The 27,008-nt window shown below is 45.2% G+C and overlaps 1 protein-coding gene across 19 annotated transcripts in view; it reads right to left on the reverse strand.

The window, feature by feature from the left end:
* The window catches only part of SORBS2 (sorbin and SH3 domain containing 2), a 923,152-nt gene that overhangs the window by 224,516 nt on the left and 671,628 nt on the right, over positions 1 to 27,008 (reverse strand). For 12 of the 19 annotated variants that reach the window (XM_069631529.1, XM_069631528.1, XM_069631527.1 and 9 more), the window contains one exon: positions 16,012 to 16,068. The exons of the other annotated variants lie outside the window; for them this stretch is intronic. In XM_069631529.1, the coding sequence (XP_069487630.1) occupies positions 16,012 to 16,068 (57 nt within the window). The remainder of the gene's footprint in view (positions 1 to 16,011; positions 16,069 to 27,008) is intronic. 19 annotated transcript variants of the gene reach the window in all.

Below are 27,008 nucleotides of genomic sequence, written 5' to 3' on the forward strand. Positions count from 1 at the left end.
TAGAGGATGGCTACATTGGTGGGCCACAACTGTCACTCAACCACACGCTAGTCATGATCTCTCTTCTGATTACAAAGAATTGGAGCATCTCCAGTTGGCAATGACCTGTGTGCAGGATTGGAAGGGGTCGTCAAGATCAACCAGAAGATTAGTATAATCAGCACAGTGTACACATCTTCAGTGCCCAAAGGACTTTGCCTGAACCTTTCCCATGCCCTTTCACCATGCCGCTTGCACAATGACCCTTCCTGCAGGACCCAGATGTTACTATATTGTACCTGAAAAGCCCAAATGGCATGGTCTGACACCGTGTCCAGTGGTCACTGTGCCCAGATCATCGCCACAGCAGAGGACTGTAGTTGCAGTGAACATTATGTCCCCGGCATAGACTTGGCTGAATGCCCAGGGCAGAGTGACTGTACCTGCAGCATGCACTGGACATGACCTGTGGCCGTTACTCACAGTCAATGTGCCTGGGGCGTGGCCTTTAGTCATGCCTTTTGCCATGGTAAACTTCCCTGCGGGACCTGCTGCACCTCCAGAAGCATGCATGCGTATTAGCTGACATCTTTGTACTTGTTCGTTTATAGTGGCTGGTAATGCATTGGTCACAGAGTTTTAGGTTATCAGTATTGCATTGGACGGCATATGTTTCAGCAGGGCCTGTGGCTCAGTGTACTAATGCATCCACTATACGATGTTTCACCCCATGGTCAACTCTTCATCTTTCTGAGGTCGCTAAAATAAAAACAACTAAATTGGACACCAGCAAGGATCTATCGTATGAGTCACGAGGGCAATTGTGCTTTATAAATGCACATGCTTTGCTGTAGGGGAGCTGTAACTACTATTTCCCTGTTTCTGTGAAATGAATGCCCCCAGAGTGCCTCTTTTCTATTTCCCTGTTCCATCCTTTTCTCTGTCTTTCTTAGTGTCTTGCTCTGATTCTTTTTTACTCTTTTTGACTCCTTCCCTTCTGCTGTGTCTATTACTTTCTTTTCTGTGTGCCTTTTTAATCTCTCTTTCTGTTGCATACTGTTTTCTGTACCTTTGCACTATCTATATTTCTCTCAGCAGCCCTGAACTGCCTAATAAATTCTGCTCCAGCCCCTGCAGAGAAAGCAAATCCACTCTCATGGATGACCGTGACGAGCTGCTTACTGCCAAGCTCAGGCCACCATGCACGCTAATTCATCTTGACCTTAGCATGGATTTTAATACTGTTCATCCCTGCAGCCTCATGTGCTATCCAAAGGACTCAATCAAATTGGAAGAACTGCTCTCAAATGACTTGTAAATCCTCCCACCACTGCCCCTTTTAGAGCGCCACATGACTTGGTTTTATATAGTTTTATATTCAATTTTTATATTACGGAACCTCTGATCACCATCACCACCTGATACATGATCAGTTGCCACCTGTACACGGGTGACCACCCAGCTACACCTTAAACTGAAAAGTCTGTAATTGGAGTTGTCAAGCTGTAGCAAATTACCCCCTTTACATCCAAGGTTGGATGAATGTCAACTGTCTTTTCTTCCACATGCCAACTGTGGGGTGAAACCCCAGAGTGACAGAGATGGAGAGGCCATGCTAGGCCCCTATTGTGAGAGTGAAGCCTGCTAATGTAGCGCCCCAGTGAAATATAAACGCCAGTACAAAAAAGTGATTTCCGACATAAGGCCTAGTGAAATGGAAAAAAATGGGTCTAGCCAACTCCACTAAAATGGACAGGTGCACACGTGAAGGGGAATCTACCTGAGAGCTTAAAACTGCTGGATATGCCCAATGAATGGGAAAAGAAATACGGTGGGAAAATGCTGAATTTGTGAAAACAGGCAAAAGGCACCTTTTGACAGATTCAAAACTGCAGCGGTACACATGGGAAAAGATACATTGAGATGCTCTGCCTTTGAAAAATAGAAAGGACGACTTGTGCCTTACATTTAAAAAGTGAAGCCAAGTGACATATTTCATTTGACATGGTGAAAGACACCTTCCACAAATAAACTGGCATTTAAATGGAAAGGCCTACTTTGTTTTAAAAAGGACACTAGTTTCCCATGTTAAATAATAGCCTACGTGTGGACAAGTTAAGATGAACACTCATGACTTTTCAACCAGCAATTGAAAGAAATATATTTACATATGGGCAGAAGCCCCATAGGCATCTTTTCAAATTAAAATGCTATTGTTCTCAGAATTATGCATGTAACTGGCTGCTGCTGCTTCCCCCACTGAACTGCTGTGCATCTGGAACTGTGACCTCCAGACCTTTGGGCTGAGGCCCTCTAGGAGATAAAGCCCTGGTGTTTAGTTAAATGTTAAGAATTACAGAGAATTAGATCACAATTGCAGAGGGGTAGATAAGTCAGCCAGCCTAAATGACCTTTAAGGCCAGGCCTCCTCATTAACTATGCATTAGTGGCCCAAAGAAATGACCTTATTAGGGCTGACTCGACCTCAAGAAATGGCCTGCAGAGCCACTATTGGATCTTCAAACCCTGTAAAAAACAGGTCCTGCTGATAAACAGATGTTCATGTCATGTGACCAAAGTGAAATGAAACTTAAGAAAAGGTGGGGGCTATTTTGAAACGGAGGGTCACATGTGAAGCATTGGATGATTAAGATAGGATTACATTTTCCTAAATAAAAAGAGCATTGTGTGTCGCCGTGAGCTCATCCCAGACTCATATTAAAGGGGATATGAAGCTAAAGTTATGAAGAAAATTATGATTTCGGCCTTCTAATAATTTTGACGAAATGGAAAGTGTGTGTGGTGCTAGAGGGGGAAATTAATATTTGTGTGTGATTTTTAACTATTTCAGCTCAGGAGCAAATTGAAAAGCTCCTCCCAGGAAGGGCGTGCCGAAATAAGATTAGTATTTTCCAACTCACAATAAAATATAGAACTCAAATATATATGTACCAGCAGTTATCTGAAAAATTAGGGTATCTCCCATGTTGTGAGATTTTTAGGAACACTAAAAGTTAAACCCACCTGTCATTTTGGGATGATAAATCTTTGTCCTCCGTCAGCCTCCATCATCCACACCTCCCAACTCCTTGTCCTATCAGCAGGCAGTGGGAGTATTGGGGACATGGGGAGGGAGAGAGCTGGCCAATCCGTATAATGGGAATTATGATAATAATGGAGTGTCACCAGCCCTAAAAGAGATCAGTTTTCAATCTGAGAGGGATTTTTGGCTTGGCTTTCCCACTCTATTCCTGGAGGTAGTTTACTTCTGGACTCTTACGGAGAACAAGTAGTATAGAGGCAAGGAGAACTATCCAGGCCATCAGGGTAAACCTTGCCAGGAGAAGAGCTGGTTACCTGGAAAGGCCTTACACCTTGCATAGGTTACAGAGACTGGGAAAACAAGAAGCTAGCTGGGTCTGTCATTTGAGGATCCAGAGGAGGACTGGGTTGCTGGGGATTATCCTGGACTGAAGCCTTTGACCAGATCTGTGCCATCCTCAAAGGAGCCCTGCTGTTTCCCAGGATGCCCCATAATCACGTCCTCCCATGTAAGTAGATTAATTAAAATGCCAACAAAAGTGTGTGGGGGGAATCTGCCAGCCTCAATCTCCATCTTGCATTGTGTGTAGGGGGGTGGAACTGGGGAGACCCTTCGCACATTGTATTAAATATAACTCAAATTAAGTCCTCATAGAAAACCACCCTATCCATTTAAATTGAATTGTGTAGGGAACTGCCTGCCTTAATCCTTTCCATTAAATTGTGTGGGGGGTGAAACTGTGTAGACCTGTAGCACACTGAATTAAAGTTAAATCAATTAATTCTCATATATACAAACTAACCAAGTTCATGCCCAGTGTGTTAGAGCTGGTATAGACAATAAAGTACTTGGGTGACTCTACCTTTCTGAAACCCCTGTCTTCCTTACTGAAGGGGGGGAGTCCATACTCCCAAAATAAGTAAAGTAACCACAAAGGAGAGTTAAAAGGCAGTTCCCTCCCATTAATGCCCAATAATTGTAACACTTAGAAAACAGAAGGCTAAATAATTATAAAGTTATTCCTATGGCTGAGTCCCTAGCCAACCACTTAAATGACCCTATCTGTGAATAATCTCGTACCAAGTGTATGTGGGCCCTAGTTGGTGCTGCTGGGCCGACTACAAATGGTGTTGAGATCCTGTCCCTATTCTCTCTAAAACACTTTCCTGGTGTCTAATAAGTGCACACAAAAAGGAGGTCGATATATTGTGTTTTAATTTGTCGCCCCCATGGTGTGTCTCTTATCATTAAAACAAAACAACTATTTCTATGGATAATGATCGATAGAATAGATATTTTAAAAAAACAATATTCTTCCACCGAACAATGGTGCAAAAGTATAAATGTGGATAACACTTTCAATTTCTTTTTAACAAGCCCTTTATTTTCTTTATACGGGGATTGAAGTCTGGGTTATCAGCCAGAACTATTAAACAGTCAACCGGTTTCAGCGGGGTTCTCAAGTAGCCGCCTTCTTCAGGACGAATACTATTTTTTAGTTCTTGTATTCTCGTATTCTCAGCAATATCTTCAACACTGTGAGGTATTGGAGGGTGTCTTCTAGGGTCCACAACTGGATAGGGTGAAACAATTCCTGATCCTATATGGACAAAGACAATAGAGACAATTGGGGCTCATGTCAGTCTCAAGTACTATAATTAAAACTAAAACCTATAACCTATTAGGAGCAAATCTTTCACTGGTGATTCTGCCTATAAGAGATGAAGTTCTATGATGAGATGAAGTATATATATATCCCCCAATGGACTCATCATCAGAATAGAACCCAGAATCTTCCTTGAAGAACTAAAATTTAGGAAGGACTGGAGTTTCATTTCAAATAAATGCACCAGAGACTGGATCATACTAATCATCAATACAGCGAAAACAGTATCTGAGAGACTAATGAATGAAATCATTGTAAGACAAGACGTGATAATAACAAAAATGATTGTAGGTGATTATCTGAAGAGCATGGCAACTCTGGATGTAACGACAAAAGAGTTCAAAGACCTCAAACTAAATAAGAAGGTGACTAAACTTAAAAAAGATATTGCAGCCTTTACGCATGAGAAGAAGTATCCATATACAACGGATGCGTATTATGAAGAACAAGAAAAAAACATCAATGCTCCCAATACGGGGCACACAAGAGGCAGACAACAAAGAAATAGACCAAGACCTGGCAACTGGAACTTTTCCAGTGGCAGTTCAGATGAAGACTCAGGCAGAACCGGTGGCAATGTCAGATTCGACAATCAACAAAATAGAGGCGGGAATGCTCAGGGTTTTCAGGCCCCAAGAGGACACGGCAGAGCCAGAGGATGGTGGCCGAACCAATCACCCAGGGTCACCAGGAACAGAGGGAAAGGGTGGTACCAACAGAACACCATCCCACAATACAACCCTTAATACCTGAGAAAAAATCTCTGGTGGTTAATTTATCCACCTTTACTCCCTCAAGCACTCAACTGAGTGTATTACAGAAAGGCCTCTCTTTTGTTCCTACATCTCTTCATGATCCATTTCAAACAAGAATTGAAACTACCCAATTGATGAGAAAGATTCGGCTTAAACAATTTTTCACTGAAAACACACACAGCGGATCTACAGATGTGACGGGACTACACAATAAATCAACATACAACCCTCCACCGCATAGTATAAGTGTAGAGTCACAGACTTTTGAAAAGTTGATTCTTAAAAAACTCGATGAGATTGAGGCAGAAGACAATTCGGGAATATTCCATAACTTGACCAAAATGGAAAACTTAGCCTTGAAGGAACTGCAAACGAACACAGATATAATCATAAAACCCACCATCAAAGGGGGCGCCATCGTCATCATGGACAAGACAGACTATGATAGAAGGTTAACACCTTAATAGATGATCGGACCACATACAGAAAACTTGGTAGTGATCCGACAGAGCGTCTTAGGAATCTGATCAACCCAATTATTGAAGAAGCGGAGGCAGAGGGACACATAAGCAACAAGGAATCAGCTTTTTTTACTCCAAAATATCCCAGGTGCCCTGCTTTTTATGCACTACCTAAAATACATAAAGGCATCCTCCCAACACCTGGACGCCCCATTGTATCTGGAATTGGCTCCATCCTAGAACCACTTTCACAGTTCACTGACTTCTTTCTGAGAGAAGAAGTTAGCAAAATGCGTTCCTATGTTAAAGATACCACAGCGATCCTGGTATATCTAGACAATCTTGTCCTTGAGAGTGAAGACATCTATATAGTAACTATGGACATAGAGTCATTATACTCCAAAATCCCCCAAGGAGAAACATTGAGGGTTATCGAAAGTGTGTTCCGAACTAAAATACTGGACATGCCTGTGACATTGATTATGCAATTGGCAAAAATAGCCCTAACAAAGAACTACTTCATGAATTGAGAGAGCTATTACGAACAGATAGCCCGAAAAGCTATGGGCGCAACATTCGCACCGGACTTAGCAAATTTATATGTTGCCAATTTTGAAGATAATCACATATACCCAGAGACTAATCCTTTTGTAACCAAGTTTGTAACCAGTAAGTTGGCGTTGATATATTGACGATGTCTTTCTACTCTTTGATGGAGACAATACCACCTTAAACAACTTTATGGAGTGGATGAATGGACTGAACCCCTTCCTCAAATTTAATACGAGGCAAGTAAAACCTCAGCTACGTTCCTTGACCTGAAGATCACCAAGATGGGTCAGACATTTGAGACCATGGTTTTTCAAAAACCCACCGACAGAAACTCCCTATTGGATTACAACAGCTTCCACCAGAGGTCTTTGAAAGAGAATTTACCTTTTGGGCAGTTTCTCCGATTTAGGAGGAACTGCACCACGAGAGTTGAATATGATATCAAGCTGCAAGGCTCTCTAACAATCTTTTACAGAGAAATTACCCGAACAGAATTATCAAACAAGCGAAAAAAAAGGGCAAGAGATAACCCTCAACCAACATGGAAAAAGAAAAAGAGATGACAACACTATTACAGCAGTATTTAGCCATTTGCTCATAATCAATTGCTTGAAAAAAGAAATTCGGAAGGCTTGGCACATACTCAACATTGAAGAGAAACAACTGCCGGAACCTCAATTTGCAATAAGAAGGAGGAAGAATCTAAGAGATTCACTGGTGCATACTTATAAAGAAACACCTCCCACCGGTGGTACAAATACTCTCTGGAATACACCTAGACCCCAGGGCCACACACTATGTGGTACCTGTACAGTGTGTAAGTACACACGACGCACTACAGCCATAGACATAGGCTGGAAGTACCCTTGGGAACAGAGAAGTCTGACCTATTGTAATACTACTAATGTAGTATACCTCATACAATGCCCCTGTAATAAGAAATACATTGGCATGACAACTAGGGCCATAAAGACACGCATAGGGGAGCACCGCTCTAACATCAGGACACAAAAAAGAACGGCCCCTTTGGTGGTACCCTACATTGAGCAACATCACACTGAAGATGACCTTATGTGGACTATACTAGAGAAAGTCAAAGTACCTAAAAGAGGAGGTAACATCACAGCCCTCTTATTAAAAAGAGAACAACAGTGGATATATAGAACCTGCAGCCATTTGGTAGGCCTTAATGAGGAGATTTGCTGGCAAACTCTAGCGGTCCTTTAACAATGGACATATTGTAACCTTTGGCTGCCTCTGGGTTTTAAATATGCACAGACGCAGCCACAACGGCGGCAGTTTGTAATGCTGTACTCTGAGCTATAGGGGCACTCCTTGGCCGAAATAGGATAGGATTTAGAATAGTCTAAATTAGAGTGGCACCAGCTGATACACGCGACGCGATTGCGATTGAGATCACGTGACATGGCACGTACGATCACGTGACCATGACGTACAAAATAAATAAAATCCTTAACAAGATGGTGCGGTATCGGACTAGACTAACGTAGGTGGATGGAATCAGCTCACAGAGGTAAGCGCCAACAATTACGCTCCTCTATACCAATACATGATTTGGCCTAGGGATACGCTACAGGGCCCAGGTCTTTATGTAATCTAAATTTAGACCTAAATGTAAATGAGTTTCAGTTTCAGATGCGATTGCATAACACAAACTGAACACAGGATATTCTCCCACTGGGGAGACACACCTCAGAGAACATCATAGACAAACAAAATGGGAACACCCCACAGTTAGATGTGGTTACTTAAACCCAACAAATGTGAATAGCTAGATGTGGATATTTAAGAAAACTCAAATTATGAGTATATACATGTCCCATTTTTTCAACTACAGGGTAATAAAGTGAGTAGAGAAAATAAGACTCTACTATCAAGACTTCTAGACGCAGTAGAAACTATTTGAGTTGCACAGCGCATTGCAGATCCTGGGAGTCTGCCATAGAGGTAAGGAGAACTTCATCTCTAGTAGGCAGAATCACCAGTGAAAGATTCACTCCTAATAGGTTATAGGTTTTAGTTTTAATTATAGTACTTGAGACTGACATCAGCCCCAATTGTCTCTCTTGTCTTTGTCCATATAGGATCAGGAATTGTTTCACCCTATCCAGTTGTGGACCCTAGAAGACACCCTCCAATACCTCACAGTGTTGAAGATATTGCTGAGAATACGAGAATACAAGAACTAAAAAATAGTATTCGTCCTGAAGAAAGCGGCTACTTGAGAATCCCGCTGAAACCGGTTGACTGTTTAATAGTTCTGGCTGATAACCCAGACTTCAATCCCCGTATAAAGAAAATAAAGGGCTTGTTAAAAAGAAATTGAAAGTGTTATCCACACGTATACTATTGCACCATTGTTCGGTAGAAGAATATTGTTTTTTTAAAATATCTATTCTATCGATCATTATCCATAGAAATAGTTGTTTTGTTTTAATGATAAGACACAGACCATGGGGGTGACAAATTAAAACACAATATATCGACATCCTTTTTGTGTGCACTTATTAGACACCAGGAAAGTGTTTTAGAGAGAATAGGGACAGGATCTCAACACCATTTGTACTCGGCCCAGCAGCACCAACTAGGGCCCACATCCACTTGGTACGAGATTATTCACAGATAGGGTCATTTAAGTGGTTGGCTAGGGACACAGCCATAGGAATAACTTTATAATTATTTAGCCTCCCAAAATAAGTAACCTTATAACTCTGCCATTCAAGTGAATGTAGAGTGTTATGTTAAAGGTATTTATATAGTGCACTTATATAGCGTATTTATATTTGAGTGTGCAAAATGAAATTTCCCATTTATTCACTTGCATCCCAAAACAGAATCCCAAGGCCCTGCATTTTATTAAAATAAAAAGCCCAAAACGATTTTCCCACTGAATTCCTTTGCCAAACATTGGGCCTCATTACACGGTAGGCGGTAGGGATTTACCGACACCGGTAAAATACCGGTACCGGTAAATCCCTGCCGCCTTACTACGAGTTCCCTTAGCGGGTTGGAGTTTTAACGCCTGCTTTTTGCAGGCGTTAAATACCAACCCGCTAAGGGACCTCGGAGCTAATTACGGCACCGCAAAATTGCGGTGCCGTAATTAGCGCCTTCCCCATTCCCATAGAGCCCTATGGGGCAGAAATGGGAATGGGGAAGGGCAATGGCGGAAGGGGGATTTACCGCCCCTCCAACCTTGGGATGGGGCGGTAAATCCCCTTTCCGCCAAGGCGGTGCCGGTATTTTACCGGCATGGCGCTAATAGCGCCATGGCTCACCGCCTACCGTGTAATGAGGCCCATTGTCTTACAAATAAAAAGCCCAAAATGATTTTCCTAGTGGAGTTCCTTTTCCAAACCTTGCCTTTCAAATAAAAAAGCTCCAAGCGATTTTCCCATTGGAGTTCATTTTCCAAACATTGCCTTTCTAATAGGAAAAAAGGCCAAAATGATTTTTCCTTGCCTTCAAACCACAGGGATCATATATAATTGATGCCTGGGGCTGGTGCTTGCTGGGAGAAAAGAGCACTATAACAAACTAAGAAATCACTATGTGAATTATATTGTTCTATAGGTGCAACTGCAATAAAATATGATGTAAAGTGATGACTGTCCATCTCTAAATTTTACCTGTGTGTTGTAGTATATGTAAGTCCATTAGAAATATGTCAGTCAATTGGTGCAAGCCTTTTGAAATTGTGATATTGTGTAGTGCCACAGCGTTGGTGGCTGATGTTTTGGTTGCTCTATTATTCTTTGTCAAACCTTATATAAATATATATTCTTACTATACACCGGCCTGGATCCTTGTTCATTGGTGGTAAGGAGGGGATTCGATGAATGGCTCGAGATAGGTTGGAGGCCTCACTAAAGTTGAATCTGCAAAGCGCTCTGTTGCGTGCCATCTTGCTTGGGGGGGAAGGAACTCCCTGAGTTGAGCGTGACTGCCCAATAAATCGTGACACAACACTGAGATCCTAATTGCCAGCCAGGAAGCCTCTGGCGTTTTTCCATTGAGTCCCTCCCCATGTGTTTCCTCCACATAGAAATCATAGTTGATATTGACCTCTTCTACATGCCACAAATAAACACTGCCATGGAAGGATATGGATTTGCATTCAAGACTCATGTAAGGGAATTTGACCTTTCTACAGGCTGTCCATAGAATTCTGCTTAAACTTGTAGTTATTGTGTCCTACCTGGATTTCTGCAACAGGATCTATGAGGGGCTCACAGAGAAACCATGTAGTAGGTTCGGAAATCGATGCACATCTCATGACTCCATGAGCACCCACCTTGGCTCCTGCTGATGACACTGCTCAGGGCACTGCTGATTGCCATTGTCTGAGTAAATTGGCACCCATAACTCAACAACCATGTTAAGAGCTAGAACCGAGGCATTTAGCTCAATCAGAGTCACTTGCTCTAAAGCTGTGGACCTGGGTGAAAAATAGCTCTTTTGGCACTCAGAGTCCCTAAACCTAGAAGAGGTGCTATAATCACTGATGTCCAAATGCAGTCTTTCAATCTGGACCGTCCTTTGCTCTTTCTCAGGAGTCACCACCTAAGCCTCCTTCCCTAGTGAAAGGCTTTCCACATCCCTAGAATAGGGCCACATTGGCCACTGATGAAGATATAGGCATAATGGGAGGAGGCAGGTTAACGCTGCCACACATCTGGCGGTCTTTATCAAATTCAAATTCTTAGGTGGCTGAGAATGCTGCACAGCAGCAGTTATTTGAGATGCATGTCCAAGATAAAGCAATAATTTTGCATGATTTATATATTCACGCAAACTTCTAATCCTGGCTTCACGTTTGACCGTTAGCAGCCTTGAAAGAATCCAGCTGAGCCTCCAATATGGACTACTTCCCTTCACCTTGAGCTTGCCAATCCCCTTGACGCTGACGTCTTCTCCTGACTCCACTTTATTAGAATTACTACCTGAAGGCAAAAGGGCCCGTGTGAAGCCCAGTTTTCTAACAGTACTAAGGATGTTGATTAGATTGGAGGGAGAAGGCTGTTCGATGTTTCTCTTGATATCCCAAAACTAAAACATTCGGTAAAGCTTTAGTGGTTCAGAAAGTTACAGCTCGGATCAGGAGAAATTGTACACACTGGGTTTAGCAGATTTTCAATTCTCCACAAATCTACAGTTTTCCCGGTTCCTTGCTCTCTAGAACCACAGCCGTCACTGACACAGTCTTGCCTGGCGGCCTACTTGCTGAGGCCAAGAGCTCTTCTTGAGACCCAACTTGTGACCCAGCCTTTATGGATTGCACAGTGGACTCAATGGACTCAATTGGTACAGCCATTGGTAGGATGCCAGGCAGGGCACCGCCTTTGGGGTTGCCATTGAAATTGCATTAGAGGAGTTCAAGCATCTCTTTACATTTGCCGCTCCCATTTCCTCCTTTTCTTCACTGCACTCAGCCAATTGACAGCCTTGTGTGCCAGGCGTTAAACACTAGTTAGGTTTCTTAGCAATACAATGCTTAATTAAACTCTGTCTCAGAGAGAGGTCACCACCGAGAGAGGTCTGTCTACGGCGAATGGCAAATGACTTAGCCTTATCCAATGGATTTCCCACACGTGAAATATTAGAACTCAGCGCAAGGAAAAAACAGCCTTTCAAAATCTCTCACCTTGATTAGCCCTTCTCTGGGTATCTCAGAGGACATTGGGCCTCATTACGACCCTGGCGGTAAGGGGTTAACGCCAGCGTTAGCTGCGCCGACCCCTTACCGCCAATTACGAGGTCCCCTTGCGCCATGGTGCTTTTAACACCTGCTTTTAGCGGGTGTTAAAATCCATGGCGCTAAGGGACCATGGAGTTAATTACGCCACCGTAATTTACGGTGGCGTAATTAACGCCTTCCCCACTCCCATTATGCCCTATGGGGCAAAAATGGGAATGGGGAAGGGTAAATGGGGATTGGGGACTTACCGCCCCGCCAAGGTCGGAATGGGGCGGTAAGTCCGCCAACCACCATGGCGTAAACGTAGTTTACGCCATGGTGGTAAAGTCACGGCCCAGGCGGTAACTTACCGCCTGGGTCGTAATGATTGCCTCAAATCCTACAGATTCAAAGAACAATATACTAGAATATGCAATTTATAATTATGAAAATGTACTGGAAGACATCATTTCCTGGTAGTGGTTTCACCGGCATTCCTGCAGTATTCACCCCCAGGAAATGTGCAACACAATGAGCATTTGATGCCTTAAGTGCTGTCCTTAAGCAGCACACTGAAATAAATACCCTCTAGCAATCAAAAGACATACTTTTTGTGTTCATATATTATTTTCGTGAAATTCATTGTATTTCCTAATCACAAAACAAAACATGAATAATCTGGATTAAACATCGCTCCAGTCACTCACTCATCGGTGTCAGTGCATAACCCTCAAACATTCCCATCCTACTCACTGCCACTGTCATACCATTCATACATAACCAATACAAAAAAATCATGCCAAACGGTGGCCTATTGCCAGTTCCGTTATAATTTAGGTCTCGATAAGGAGCTGGTGTGTCACAGCTTTGTGGGCGTAACTACACCACTTATTCTGGATTAAACCTGTAGCATGATTAATTAGCTAATGCTCAGGATGGCTGTGATGTCATCAGTCACCACCTAACCAAACAAACTCAGATGAAAAGATGTTTGTCTGTCGTGCTGTCCTTAACACATACCATGATTCAAAAAAAGAAACCTTCACCCACTGTGCCCCCGTATCGCACCCCGCTTCACATGCTTCAAGTAAGGGGAACCTTTTATCCAGGATACCAGGCCGAGCAGGATGAACATGATGTAATCCAGACAGCGTGCTGCCATTTATCAGTGTATTTGAACGCCTGAGGCCAGCGGCGACGACCCCCTGCCACCAGCCGTCACCTTCCACCATTTCCACAGCAGCAGTTCTGCCAACAGCCCACCACCTCGAGACCAAGCTAGAGGAAAGGTCTGCACTGGGTCAAGTCGCACTACTCAGAGTGTCTCGAGCAGCCACATCCGACACAGGTTCTTGTAAGTCTGGCCATGGGAGTTTCCCCCGCATCTGATGGTGGGCCTGCCCAGGAGTATGTGTCTCCTCTGCTGGCAAGCCGTCGCACCTTTTAAAGGAGAACAGGCCATACCTGCTTGAGGCCGGAGTAGGTGCTGGGAGCTTCAAAGCAGCTTCTGCAACACACTGGGGAAGTCACACCAGAGGGATAATGACTGGAGTCTCTAGAATCTGAGGCAGAGAGCAGAGGGTGGAAGTACAGTGTACAGGTACAGCATACCTGGGAGACACCCTGGAGAACTGGCCATCCATCTGAAAATGTCAAGGTCCCATGGCTCACCAAGGAACCGGATTGGGCCCTTATCTTTATACTGGTCTTCCAGAAATAGTTGACAAAAAGGACAATGTCGAAACAAAGAGAAGGAAGCGGTCATGTTAGGCCTCCACAGCGTTGGGATACCTTGTAAAATATCTCCTGGGCTTCCCTTTACGGAAGTTCCAACAAAGCTTTGATAGGTCTAAGCCAATAGGAATTACTGGTGAGGATGCGTCATTTTTGGGTACTGTCGGGGGCTTCAACCTGTCCTCTGTATGGTTCTCAAAACAGTTTTTAAAGGTGACCATTTTCTGGGTAACCATATGCAGCTAAGATTTGGTTATGTGCATAAAGGGTATGCTGTGCTCACACAGTGCACTTTGAAGCACTGACCTTGATGTACACTCTTATTAATGTCTTGTGCTCTATCCTATACCCTTAACCTCCCACAACCACTCGAGTTGGGTCTTGTATAAAGGTCTTCACAGCTAGGCAAGAAGGTATCACAGCCAGGTCCCACCCCATAAATTGGGAAATTGTCTTCTTTATTCTGGTAATCTGCCGATTAGAAAAGCAAGGAAACTGTTAATTTCAGGTGATCAGGTTCCAGACAAAGCCCTTCAAATGCGTACACACAGTCATTTAGCCCTTCAGTGTCAGCAAATCATGGCAAAGTCCAGAATCCAGGAATTATTAACTACTGGGTCTTCTTAAAGCCCACCCTGAGCTAATTCTAGAGGTAACAGCAGTTACCAATCAAATCTTAACCCTATCTAGTGTTCATACATATTTGCCACTTTATGTACTATGCTTGGAGGACATAAAAACATCCCCACACCTAATACAAGATGGCTGTGGGCTTCAGTGACTGTCACGAGCTGCTATTCAGGGTGAACACTCCACCCAGTATCTTCAAAAAGAAGCCCATATGGCTGAGATGTTAGGCGTGGCGCCCCCTAATCAGCCTGGCTTTCCTAAGAAGGGCTTCCTTCATCTCCTGGGCCGAGCACATCTAAAGTAGCTGCTCTGCCCTAATAACAGGAAGCCAATGGTTGGCTGAATATGTTAGATAGCCGATAAAGACCTATAAAAAACTATACATTGGGAACTAATTAAATTAACTTGACTCCAAATTCATTTTCTTTACCGAAATTCCATAAACCTTTCCAAAAATTGAGCTCATACTGCCACCTGGACTTAATAATGTAATGCTTTTTTTGCAATTTGTTAAGATCTTGGCCAATGCCTCTCTCTGAGGACAAGCACATGGCAAACTAAAAGTGAAGGCCAGGAGAGAGAACAAAGTCATCTTCCTTCAGGTCCTCTTGAACCCTGCGCTTAGGTCAGCCAGTGCAGGTACGAAGGCCCACAGCATGTGGCAACTGTAACTATGTGCTTATGGGTCGCAACCTCTTCACAGTACTGGGGCAATACGCCTAGGTATGCATTGTGCATTTTTCAGAAACACAGTGAGGCGAGGGATGTCTTTTTTGGCCTCCGTTTAACAGGGAAATCCGAAACTGAGAGTGGAAACTATGCAAACATGCTAAACTCTTGGGGTAACACATAGTGCGCATGGAATATCTCACACATATTCCTAACTTTCCACCCACATCACATGAGGTGCCAGTCCATTTTCTAGAGCGAATCCCTAATTGCCAAGTACTAATGATTTTGCTGGTGGTTTATATTTAATGCCCCGCTTCTCCATACACCTTCCATTTTAAATACCCAGAGCTGTGTTAATACTGGAACTAGTCCCAACCGATCAAGTTTCCTATGCCCGTCCCTGAAAAGGGCCTCCAGTACTACATTTTCCACTTGGATTCTGGGACTGGTAGTTTTCTCTTTCCCATTTGAAATGTGGGGGAAACTACAAACCCCAGAAAGTCTCAGCACTCGAAAGGAAACCTCTAGAAGACGGCCCTCTTGCGCACAGACACAGGAAGCTTGAGAGCTCTGCCAGCCCCTATCGTTCCTTGTTCTTTGACACATTTACTAAGACCAGCCTCAATTACCAAAGTAACTGAACACATTCAAAATGGCAGCTTTGTTGAGACAAGAAATTGCAACTGCGGTTAAAGGGGGTAACAATCTAAAATCTACATGCAGAATTTTATCGAAAGGCCATTCACAATCTGTGTCCCCGTTACAACCCACTGCCCCTCAGAATGAAAGCAAGCGAAGAAGAAAAGAGCAATTCATTTTACCTCGTTGGAAACCCCAGGAGGTCTGTCTTGAACATAATCCAAAAGTTTTTTAGGAGGCTGGTGGATGGCGCGGCACACAGGCGGAAGTGAAGAGATGAGATGAGATGCGGGAGGGTCAAAGAGGCGCCAGAAGATGAGACATGAGGAGAAGGTGACATAGTTAGAAACTGCGCGTGCACCGCGGACAGCATCAGACAGCAACGAGGGGCACCACAGGGGAGACTGGCGCTGAAGGGACGGCCGCAATCCAAACACAGCATTAGTAGGGTTAGCCAGCGAAACTGCAAGCCAATGAGTCATGTTCAGGAAATCCCATGCAGAGAGAAAAGGCAAACGTGATGGTTAGGAGGCGTAGCTTGCATCTGCTTGAAGGCCGCCATTTTAGGAGGTATGCCTTAGTGCATTTAGTGTAGGATATACAACTTGGAACTTTCTCATCAAGATCTGTCTTTGAAGAGTCGTTTTTCCCTTTTGCAGAGTGTCAACATAGCGGATTGTTTGGTGAATGTACGTCGTCCAGGAAGGTACACACCTTATGAGGTTTCAATTATAAAAAAAACACCCGGGCACTGCAGGGCTGTAAAGGAACACCTGCCATGCTGTAATTAATCTCTATATAATGTTTGATGATGTACACTTGGCTAAGTACATGAAATGTGCCTGTGAGTCAGATTCTGTGGGTGGACATGTTCTGCGAGTGTCGCAGCCAAGAGTGAGGCCCACATCTCAGAATGACTCAGTGCTCCTGCCGCGTGTGATTCCAAACTATCTGTTTCCCAAGTATGCACTAATTACTGTGGCACTGAGCATTTGGATGAGCAATTGGAGGCTAGGGTGTGTAGGATAGAAGATATCAAAGTACAAAAACATGTTTTCTACTCAAGGACTGCTGGGATTGCTCATGGCAACAATTGAAGTGGTACGCCGCGTTGCCCGATAGGGTAATGAAGCATGGCTAATTATGACAACTTACTTTACTCGGGAGAATAACACAAGAGGGGAGAGGGTCAGTTAAGGAGCAACAAAAGAATATATTTCTCCTGAAGTTTTTAAGGAAATCCTTGAATAGCCTCCAAGCGGAAGATTCTGAAACCCATATTTGACATGCTAAATTCCATGTCCATTCTGATATGCGCGAAAGGTAGGCCTGAAATATTTTTGGCTGGGGAAACTTTATACACCAACATGTGTGCTTGGTTGTACAAGAACGAGCAGTCCAGACCGAGCAGGTCGGGCTGGACTGGCAATTTTGGGGTGGGACCAAGCCTGATTGGCATATGGTCTTTCCCCTTTCTGCAATGGCTTGGCAAGCGAAGAACAATGGTTAGGAGTGTTGCCTAGAGCATTTGCCAGTGGTTTAAGTGTAATTCTGCACCTTCCAGCCAACACCTCTTTTGTTTTGCTAACGTAACCCTGAGTGGGACGGGTATGCCCAGACATGGGTCCCAAGCCTGCTGGGCCTAGAGACCCAAGCTACACCTCGATGATGACGCCCAATGAGGTTGAAACATGTATAGGGATGCTTGTGGTCTTGTGCAGAAGGGAAGTGACCTACCAGTTCGGGATGGACTGCCCCTTTTTGGGTGGGACCAACCCTGATTTGCACATGGTCTTTCACCTTTCTGCAATGGCTTGGCAAGCAAAGAACAATGGTCAGGAGTGTTGCCTAGAGCATTTGTCAGTGGTTTAAGTGTAATTCTGCACCTACCAGCCAACAACTCTTTTGTTTTGCTAACGTAACCCTGAGTGGGACGGGTATACCCAGACATGGGTCCCAAGCCTGCTGGTCCTAGAGACCCAAGCTACACCTCTATGATGACGCCCAATGAGGTTGAAACATGTCTAGGGATGCTTGTGGTCTTGTGCAGAAGGGAAGTGACCTACTAGTTTGGGATGAACTGCCCCTTTTTGGGTGGGACCAAGCCTGATTTGCATATGGCCTTTTTCCTTTCTGTAATGGCTTAGCAAGGCTGAAGAACGATGGTGTACAGAGTTGCCCAGAGCTACACCAGAGGTTAAGATGGATTTGAAACCTTCCAGCCATCACCTCTTTTGTTTTGCTTGTTTGTTCAGCCACTTCTAGAAGGAAATGGATGGATCTACACATTCATTTTTCATCTCCTACTCCCCTCAAACTCTCTTAAATCATTCCCACTAGACAAACCACTGCCCTTGCGGGTCTCTGAGACTATAAGTGTGCTTTGTGTCCTATCTATATACTACACCTCTTATAATGCACATGGACATATGGCATCATAAGCAAATTGCACCGTTTACCCATGCACCCCACTGGACTGTGCAAGGCAATGACACATGAAGTTCTATTCTATCTGGCTGAACAACTCACTATCTCTGATGAAGTACGAGAAGCCACAACATCAGAAGCCTAGACTCTAAGAGAGGGGTGGGAGAGAACCATGCTACACATGCAGAATCACTAACCCCCAGAGCCTTGGCTAATATACCGCCACTGCTACGACCCGATTAGCTGGGTAGTAGCCTATGGCCAGGAAGCATCCAGAGCTGACAGGCCCAATGTAGGAAGGCCCAGAAGTAAGGCCGTATACTGTCTGTGCCTGTCTGGGCCTGGAGGCCTGGTCACGGAGGTTCTGAACTCTGCATTGAGATCTCCACGAATGACACAAGGAATCCACTACTATATGGCGGCCTCACTTGGGTCCCAGACATAGGTAAGTCACGACTTAATATACCTACCCTGCCTTCATCCCCTTCTGAGTTGGCCCCACCATCTGGAAATTGTAGGGTCCAAGACTTGGCCTCTGTCAGAGTCTGTACCCCCGCATCCACGCTCAATCTCTCTACATCACCACGGGGTGCAACCTCTCCCTTGCGACTGCACATGATGTCAGCACTAGACTTGCCCTCTCTCTGTACTACCTTTAATGCATTGCACTCCTCCACATCGTAGGTGCCCAGTTGCGAGCATCCTGTCTCCAACATAGCCAGCCATTCCAGACCGGCTCGGGCCCCCGCACACTCCCTGAACAGTATTGTACCCTACCTGCAATGCTCCTCTCCTCTGCTGCATGTGATCCAGCTGCACTGTTTGGTCCCCCTAAAATGTCCTCTTCCGAGCGCTACCGTGAGTTACCTGCACCTGACTGTGCTCTACCAATAACGTTTGGTGCAACGGATGCCTGTGATGCTACCTCAATTGTAAGGTTTGTTTGCACAAACAAGTACTCCACTGTGTGTGCTAGCAAGGTGCCTACTTCTATTTGGGCCTTACCTGTAATGCTTGAATCTACTGATGCTTATGCTGCTGCCCCTGCTGCATTGCCTGCCTCCAATGAAGTTTACTCTATTGTGCGCTCCCGCGAGCTGCCTCCACCTAACTATACCTTACCTGCAATCATTGATTCCACAAATGTTAGTGATGCTTTCCCAGTCATTATGTCTGTCTCCACGAAAGCTTACCACACTGTGCACTCCAGCAAGGTGCCTACATCTATTCACGCCTTACCTGTAATGTTTGAATCTACTGATGCTGATGCTGCTGCAATGCTGGGTTCTGCTGAATCCTACACCACTGTGCGCTCTCGCAAGCTTCCCGTGCCCATGTGTGATGCAACTGAACCTTATGCACTTAGTGTTGACAACTCTGGCCGATGCTCTTATGCACTGCCCACGAAGCACCTGTCCAGAGCACCCTCCTGCTTTGCCATCTCAGGGCATGTGTCCCTAGCCAGTGCCCTACCCTTCGGCTCACCCCACCCCACGAAAGGACCCCCAGATTGGAGCATCAGTAACTACAGAACCAGTATTCTGCTCTTTGGTGTACCACACGGCCAGTCTCCCCTAGGTGTACTCTTGCCCAGCGCCTTGCACTTCAGCACACCACCCCTGCCACTGCAAACACTTGTTACAGGGACCCACATACCTATAACATCCCCCATGGCTGTCTACGCACCACCTGCCCAGTTCACTACCAGTCACTGGCCATCTGAGTCCAGACCACAGCCTACTAAACTCTGTACCGTACCCTCCTGCAACCTCACCCCCATTCCCTTTCTTCCTCCCCTGTTTCTGATGGATACTATTAGCCCACCTAAGACAGCTCCTCTAGGATCTAACTGCTCTCCAAGATTGAACCAATGCAAACTACTCCCCATTGGGTGCGTTTCCTGCACTCACAGCCACTAAACCCTTGATACCCTGCACGGAAATTCTCACCATCCATGAGACAACAAGCCCCTGAGCATGTACTGGTGCAGATAGACTATGGTGCCTCTGCTCCCACACCTACCCTCTGAATCACCTACCAGGCATCAAGACCCAGAGAAGTGCTTGTCTATGCACCTGATCTCCCCGATCGACCACACTACCCAGACTCCCCACTAAGATGACACAACCCGCCCAGGTGCACACTCGTACAACTTCTCCCCCCACAACCACCAAACCTGATAATCTCGCCTGTGCACTCATAAACACGCATTCACTCTGTGTATATGCCATGGACATACATAATTTGATATTGGACAATGACTTGGACCTACTTGCCATCACTGAAATCTGGCTGCATGAGGCAGCAGGTCCCACACTATCGCTTGTCATTCCTAGTGGCTATTCCATTCTAAGAAGAAACAGGCATGCCACCCCAGGCGGTCGAGTTGCGATTATCTCCAAATCCTCCCTCCCCATTAGAACTTACCCCCTCTCCACTCTACTGGGCTATGAACTCCTTCTCGCCAAAATCGAGCCTTGTCCCAAAACAACTATTGATATTGTACTCCTTTACCGCCAACCAAAAAACATCAGTTTCCCAGATACTGACATACCTCTTCTCCTCTCACTGCTGCTTAAACCTACGACCAAACTCCTATTACTCTGTGATTTTAACCTAGGTTTCAAGGACCTATCTGTCTCCAAGGCCACAGCCCTCAGTGCCACACTTCTAGAGATGAACCTCACACAAGTCATTACCACCCTTCGCCCACAAGAAAAGCTGGGTCCTTGACTGCATCTTGAATATCAACACACCTGTCTCAGTCTTCGCAATACCCTGGTCTGACCATTCCCTGATCCTCTTTACTCTTACTCCCAAAGTGAATATAGCCCATACAGTGACTAACCACCCCCTTATTACTACAAGACACACCCGCGAACTCACTAAGGAGATGCTTGAACCCACCATTTGCGCCTCCTTGTCTCTACTGCAGGAGAGTGAGCATCCAGAAACGATCCTCTCCATCTACAATGCCACACTCCTGCACGCACTTGACCTGTATGCTCCTCTCAAACCTATGACACAAAAAAAGGAATAACCACAACTGGTTCACTGACAAACTCATTACCCTCTGCGAACAGAAAAGGCCCAATAACACCTTTGGAGAGAAAAACCTAACCAAACACACAAAGAGGCCTTTCTCTCCACGGCCAAAACTTACAAAGCCACTATCATCATCAAAAAAGCCAACATCTAAAATACTAGGATCCACAAAGATAGCTTTAACACCAGAAAACTATTAAAAACCTTCCAGGAGCTTGAATCCCCAGCACCTCCCATCACCAGCTTCCCGAAGGACAAACCCTGGTGCTCCCTTGTTCAAACCTCAGAGACAAAACCATCCTCAAAAAATCCTTGCCTCCGATCATGGATACTACCCTGCCCCCCCCCTATGACCCACCCTATGATCACTACACCCCCTTTCCACTTTTCCCACTCCCTCTGACATCCTCTCTTCTGTCCTTCGCCTAAAAATCCCAAACTGTAAAGGAGGCATTTGCCCCTCCCACCTGATCAAGATGTGTGCTGACCAACTCGCACCTATAATTGCTACATTTATCAATGACTCTTTTGACTCATGTATGGTCCCGAAAACCATTAAAGAAACTTAGGTCACTTCTGACCTAAAAAAACCCTTGCTTGACCATACCCTTCCCACCAATTACGACCCAATCACTACCGTACCTTACCTTCTCAAAATTCTTGACCACACCACCTACACACAACTTCAAACCCACCTGGAAGCTCGGAATCTTCTTGGCACGCGGTAATTCGTATTTCAGCCAAGACACAGCATGGAGACAGCCCTCCATGAGCTTAAGATCCAGCTCAACAACATTCGAGATGCAGTAGATCTTGCGTTCCTCCTCCTACTCGACCTATGTGTGGCTTTGGATCTCGTGGACCATGATATCCTCTGCCACCACCTTATCTCCTTCTTTAACCTCTCCAAAGACGCAGCCAGCTGGATAAACTCCTTTCTGAATGAACGCTCTTCCAGGGTCTTCACCAGTTGAGAAACAGCTGACCCCATCTCTGGAGTGCCACAAGGCTCGTGACTTTCACCTATGCTATACAATATGTATACTAAGCCCCTCTTTGATTATCTTGACAGCCTTGAAATCCCCTACACCAACGTTGCTGATGATATGCAAGTACTACTAAAACTTACCGTTAACCAGAGCGTTGACTCTGTTAACATCAATCAGAACTATAGCATCAGTCAAGCACGGATTGGCAACCACCATCTGTGCTTGAAGGACTATAAGACAGAGCTCCTCATTGTAGGCTCCCTGCACCCACTCAAACACCTTGGCCCAGCCTTTGCCTCTTTCTCCATTGGGGGTAACATCACCCCTATTTCCGGTCACGTGAAAACTCTAGGGGTTTACCTAGACTTTGAACTTAATATGCAAAAAGACGCTAAAGTAATTGCCTCCTCTGCAGCATACTCAACAAAACGTATCAACCATAGCAGAACATTTATGTCCTCAGACAATTGCCTCATGGTAGCCAGAGCCATCATTGGTAGTAAACTGGACTATTGCAATGCACTCCTTGCAGGAACATCAATTAAAAAATCTTACCAAATTACATTTTATCCTGAATAACGCCCTTCAGGGTAAACGTTCTGACCATATCTCATTAGTGAGATGTGAGGCCCATTGGCTACCAATCAAAGCCTGCATTGAATTTAAAATATTGTCAATTACGCACTGATGCATCCACAACACTGCACCTACCTACCTTTCCCAGAGCATCGCAAAAGGCTGAATCCTCAGTGCCTACGATCCCCATCTTCCACATCTCTATTAACACCGAGATTAACCAAAAAAAGAGCTAATGGAGTTAGCTTCACTGTCCTAGCGCCTATCCTCTGGAATGCCTTGCCGCTGTGTCTACAAGATGAGAACTCCTATTTAAACTTGCGAAAAAAACTGAAAACTGTGCTGTTTAACAAATATGCCTAACTACCTTCTTATTTAAGACTGGATTGACTGTACTGTATTTTCCATGACTGCATTGACTGTACTGTAATCTAATCTAGTGCTGTGATACTTCCGGGTCTGGGCACTAGCAACAAATTAAATAAATAAATAAAGATGCACATCAGATTGGCCCAATGTCCCCTGCACTTCCGGAAGGAGACAGTTCAAGGAACATCTTAGTTGCCTATTGGGGCCCTGAAAGCACCTCTTTTCCATCTCAACCCCTCTTGCCAGTCATTTGTACAGCACTCTGTTGCTTGCCAGCCAAGTTCAAGCTGTATAAATACTAGACACAAATACCCTGGCAATGAGACAACCTGTTGGTTTCATCGGGTGCAGGAAGCACGGGTGTGGCGTACTGACTGATCAGCAGCCGGTTTCAACACCCGGCATTTGGCGGATAGTCAGGTTTCTGGGGCTGTTTTTAAAAAGGAGAATGATCAGATGCTAATTACAATGTTGCTCTTGTATGTTAGTGCTTTTCAGTGCAGCTTCATAGGCATGTCCGCCCAAGTCTATTTGCACATCTGTCCTATCAGAGGGGTCCTACTAAAAATCGATCCGTTCATAAATATGATTTTGCTTTTTATTGGTATAAAACATGGTCTGGCCACCAAAAATGACGTACTCGTGTCTCATCTTTATCAGCCAAATGATCACTTCCGTCTAACTCCCTCCATGTTTAATGTGGTGCCATAGAATCCAATGGCTGATCGCTGATAAATGCTCTCTCGGCTCTTGGCTCCCTAAAGCAGGGCATATGAACATGGCATTTGAAACACGTCCTGTTGCTGCGACTGTATCACGCCTCTCAATGAGAAGGTGGTGTGCACGTGTGGCACGTGTGGAGGACAAGGTGCTACTTCAAAAGGAAATACTGTGCCAGGCAAGGGGTTCTTATCAGGAAGTCCCCCCTTAGCGAATTTAATGTGCATGCCAGGAGCTTCCTCGGGTAGGTGCAGGATGTTAAAGAGATGGGGATCGGAATGTCATAAAGGAATGTCAATGGCCCTGAGAATCATTGCTGGTCGGCGACCAGCGCGAGATTCAGTTTGCATTAATTGCTCGGGAAATGCAGAAAATGCTATCATTAGTTAATCAAGGTTTCTTTTGAAGATGACCCTAGCATGTGAGAAAGCATGTGCAATCATAATGACATGCCTTGCATACCTAATTGAAAGCTGGCCAATAGCAAAGGAGGAGCTTCAAGGCCTGATGTGAACCATCTCACTGCACTGAAACTGTCATCTTATTCGCAAGGTAACGTTACAATTAGAAATTAATTCCGCCTTTTCTTCTTCCTAGGCATATTTGCATATGCTGCAAAGCCATGGCGTTTACTTGCAGAGCTGTATAATAATTCAGATCTCACTTGTTACTGGAACAAGTTCTACATAAAATAAGCATCACTGGAGAACTGAGGGGCAAGGCCCATCCAAGAAGAAAACATGTGCCACTATGAGTTGTCCCCGATGGCAAAGAGGTCCGCATCCAGGCATCCCGACTCCTGAGCAAGGGTAAGGGGCGCAACTCGGTCATGCAGGCGGCACTCAAGCAAGTGATGAGAGAGCTGGCTCAGAGCTTCTGCTCTTGTTCTGCGCACTCCGGACATGTGAGTAGATATGGGATCAATGGGTTCGGAAAAGTCACAACAGATTGGGACACGGGATGTTGACTGACAGTTGTAAGAGGAGGGATGCTACCTGCAGAAAGGATGCCTATGCCAACGAAAGGGTCAAGGTCCTCAATAGCCAGTCGTCCATCTATGGAGAGACAGGCAAACCCCAACAACGGAGGTACACCGGGAGAAGTGACACTGCTTTGGTGATGAACCTGGGGGCTGCGTAGAAGCAGAACGTTAGCACGCTCAATTGAAAGGTAAGGCCATCAATCATGAACTGCAGGACCTTTCAGTCTGGCCAGATTGGGATGTGATCTTAAGCGTCCGTGATGTCGGTGGTAGTGGGCAAGTCGCAACATTGGTCACCCTTTGGAGCCTTCCTATGGGTACTTATACAAGTTCACACCGTAACATTGCCACCTGGGCTGAATGAGACCCACCTGAGTCCAAGGACTTTCTGCATACTATGGCGATCTTAGATGGAAGGCATAGTTTCACATATGAGCCGGAAACAGTCCTCGAAGGGACCCTAGCATAGGTACTGGGGCTGGGCCATTTGGACACCTCAGGGATGTCCCACATGCCATTTGGAACAGACCAGGTCTGTGTATCCGATAAGAACATCTCCTTTAGATAGGATGCACCTGTGAATTGCAGTCAGCACAATACTGACCCTCCACTTCTTCCATAACACAAACACCTCGAAGTGAGTGGGCAACCAGATCCCAGAAAAATCTGCATTGCTGGAGAGCCGGCTCTTGAGAGCACTGCAGGACGGAGAATCCCAGGAAATGCAGTCAGTGGATGGTGCAAGTCCCAATGGAGGCAAAAGGTTAGCTTTGGAAAAACAGTGCCAGGTAACCGTAGCATTTTTTAAAGTGAAAAAAGCAGGGCCTGAATTGAGCAAAACGAGGCAAAATGTAGGAAGAACAGTTGGAAAGCAATTTGGAACATCTAAAAGGCCCAACGTGAGTAGCACGCGCAAGACACAAAAAAACACGTGCACTCTTCTTTGAGAGGAAAACAATATGGCAGTCAGAAGATGAGGCCTTGCGCGGGCAGAGCCGCGCACGACCGCCTGGATCTGCCGAACGTTCAGGCTTGTTTTTGTGGCTGCTGCAGACCTCCACACTTTGGGGTGGCCCTCGCACGAGTTTGGAGGCAGGCGGAGGGCATACTAGTACTTTGTCAGCTCAGACTTTCGTCACTGCTAACGGGCTTTGTGTGTGTTTTACCTCTATGACTTACTAACTCAAACTCCAGCGATAACAAAACCACTGCCCACTCGGCTCCTAAAATTGACTCGCCTCCTCCTGTTCACATTGCCATCACTGCCCCTAAACTCAAAGGCGCGCTCATTAACGCACGCTCCATCCCTGCACACGCCATAGATATTGCAGATTTCATAGTCACAGAAAACCTCGACTTTCTCGCAATCACGGAAACTTGGCTGCATGCAGCATCCGGCCCTTCTCTGACCCTGGCCATCCCAGACAACTATTCCATTATCAGGTGTAACAGGGACACCAATCAAACTAAGGGGGGTGGACTAGCCTTCATATTTAAGAGTTCGCTTAACCTCAGAGCTGCCAACAGCCTGCAGCTGCCATCAGCAGAATTACTGTCTATTAAACTGCCGATCTCTCCTAATCACACGGCCACTATACATCTCATTTACAGGCCCCCTGGCCCGACCTCTTCATTCGCAGAGGACATTTCATCTATCCTAGCTACCAGTACTAAGCCCAACTCGGAAATCATTATATTGGGAGACTTCAATCTAGGCTACCAAGATACGAATGACACCAAAGCCTTTGACCTAGAAAGAGTCCTGGCCGACTTCGGTCTCACCCAACATGTCAATGAGCCCACCCACATCAAGGGTCGTACTCTTGACTGGGTCTCTGACTTGAACTGTGCGCTTAACGTCACCTCTGTGTTGCCATGTGTATGGTCTGATCACCACAAAATATCATTCTCCATTAATTCCACTCCACCCACAGATAAACCCAACCTTGCCCCTCCCACTTCCACACGCAACAAAAAGGATATTACGGTTGAGAAATTACTCCCACTTATCCTTTCTCTTTTGAACTCGGCGTCCACCACGTGCTCGGACCCCACAGTGCTAGTAGACACC

The sequence above is a fragment of the Ambystoma mexicanum genome, chromosome 6q (genome assembly GCF_040938575.1).
Source record: "Ambystoma mexicanum isolate Mex_15411 chromosome 6q, UKY_AmexF1_1, whole genome shotgun sequence".
Classification (NCBI taxonomy): domain Eukaryota; kingdom Metazoa; phylum Chordata; class Amphibia; order Caudata; family Ambystomatidae; genus Ambystoma; species Ambystoma mexicanum.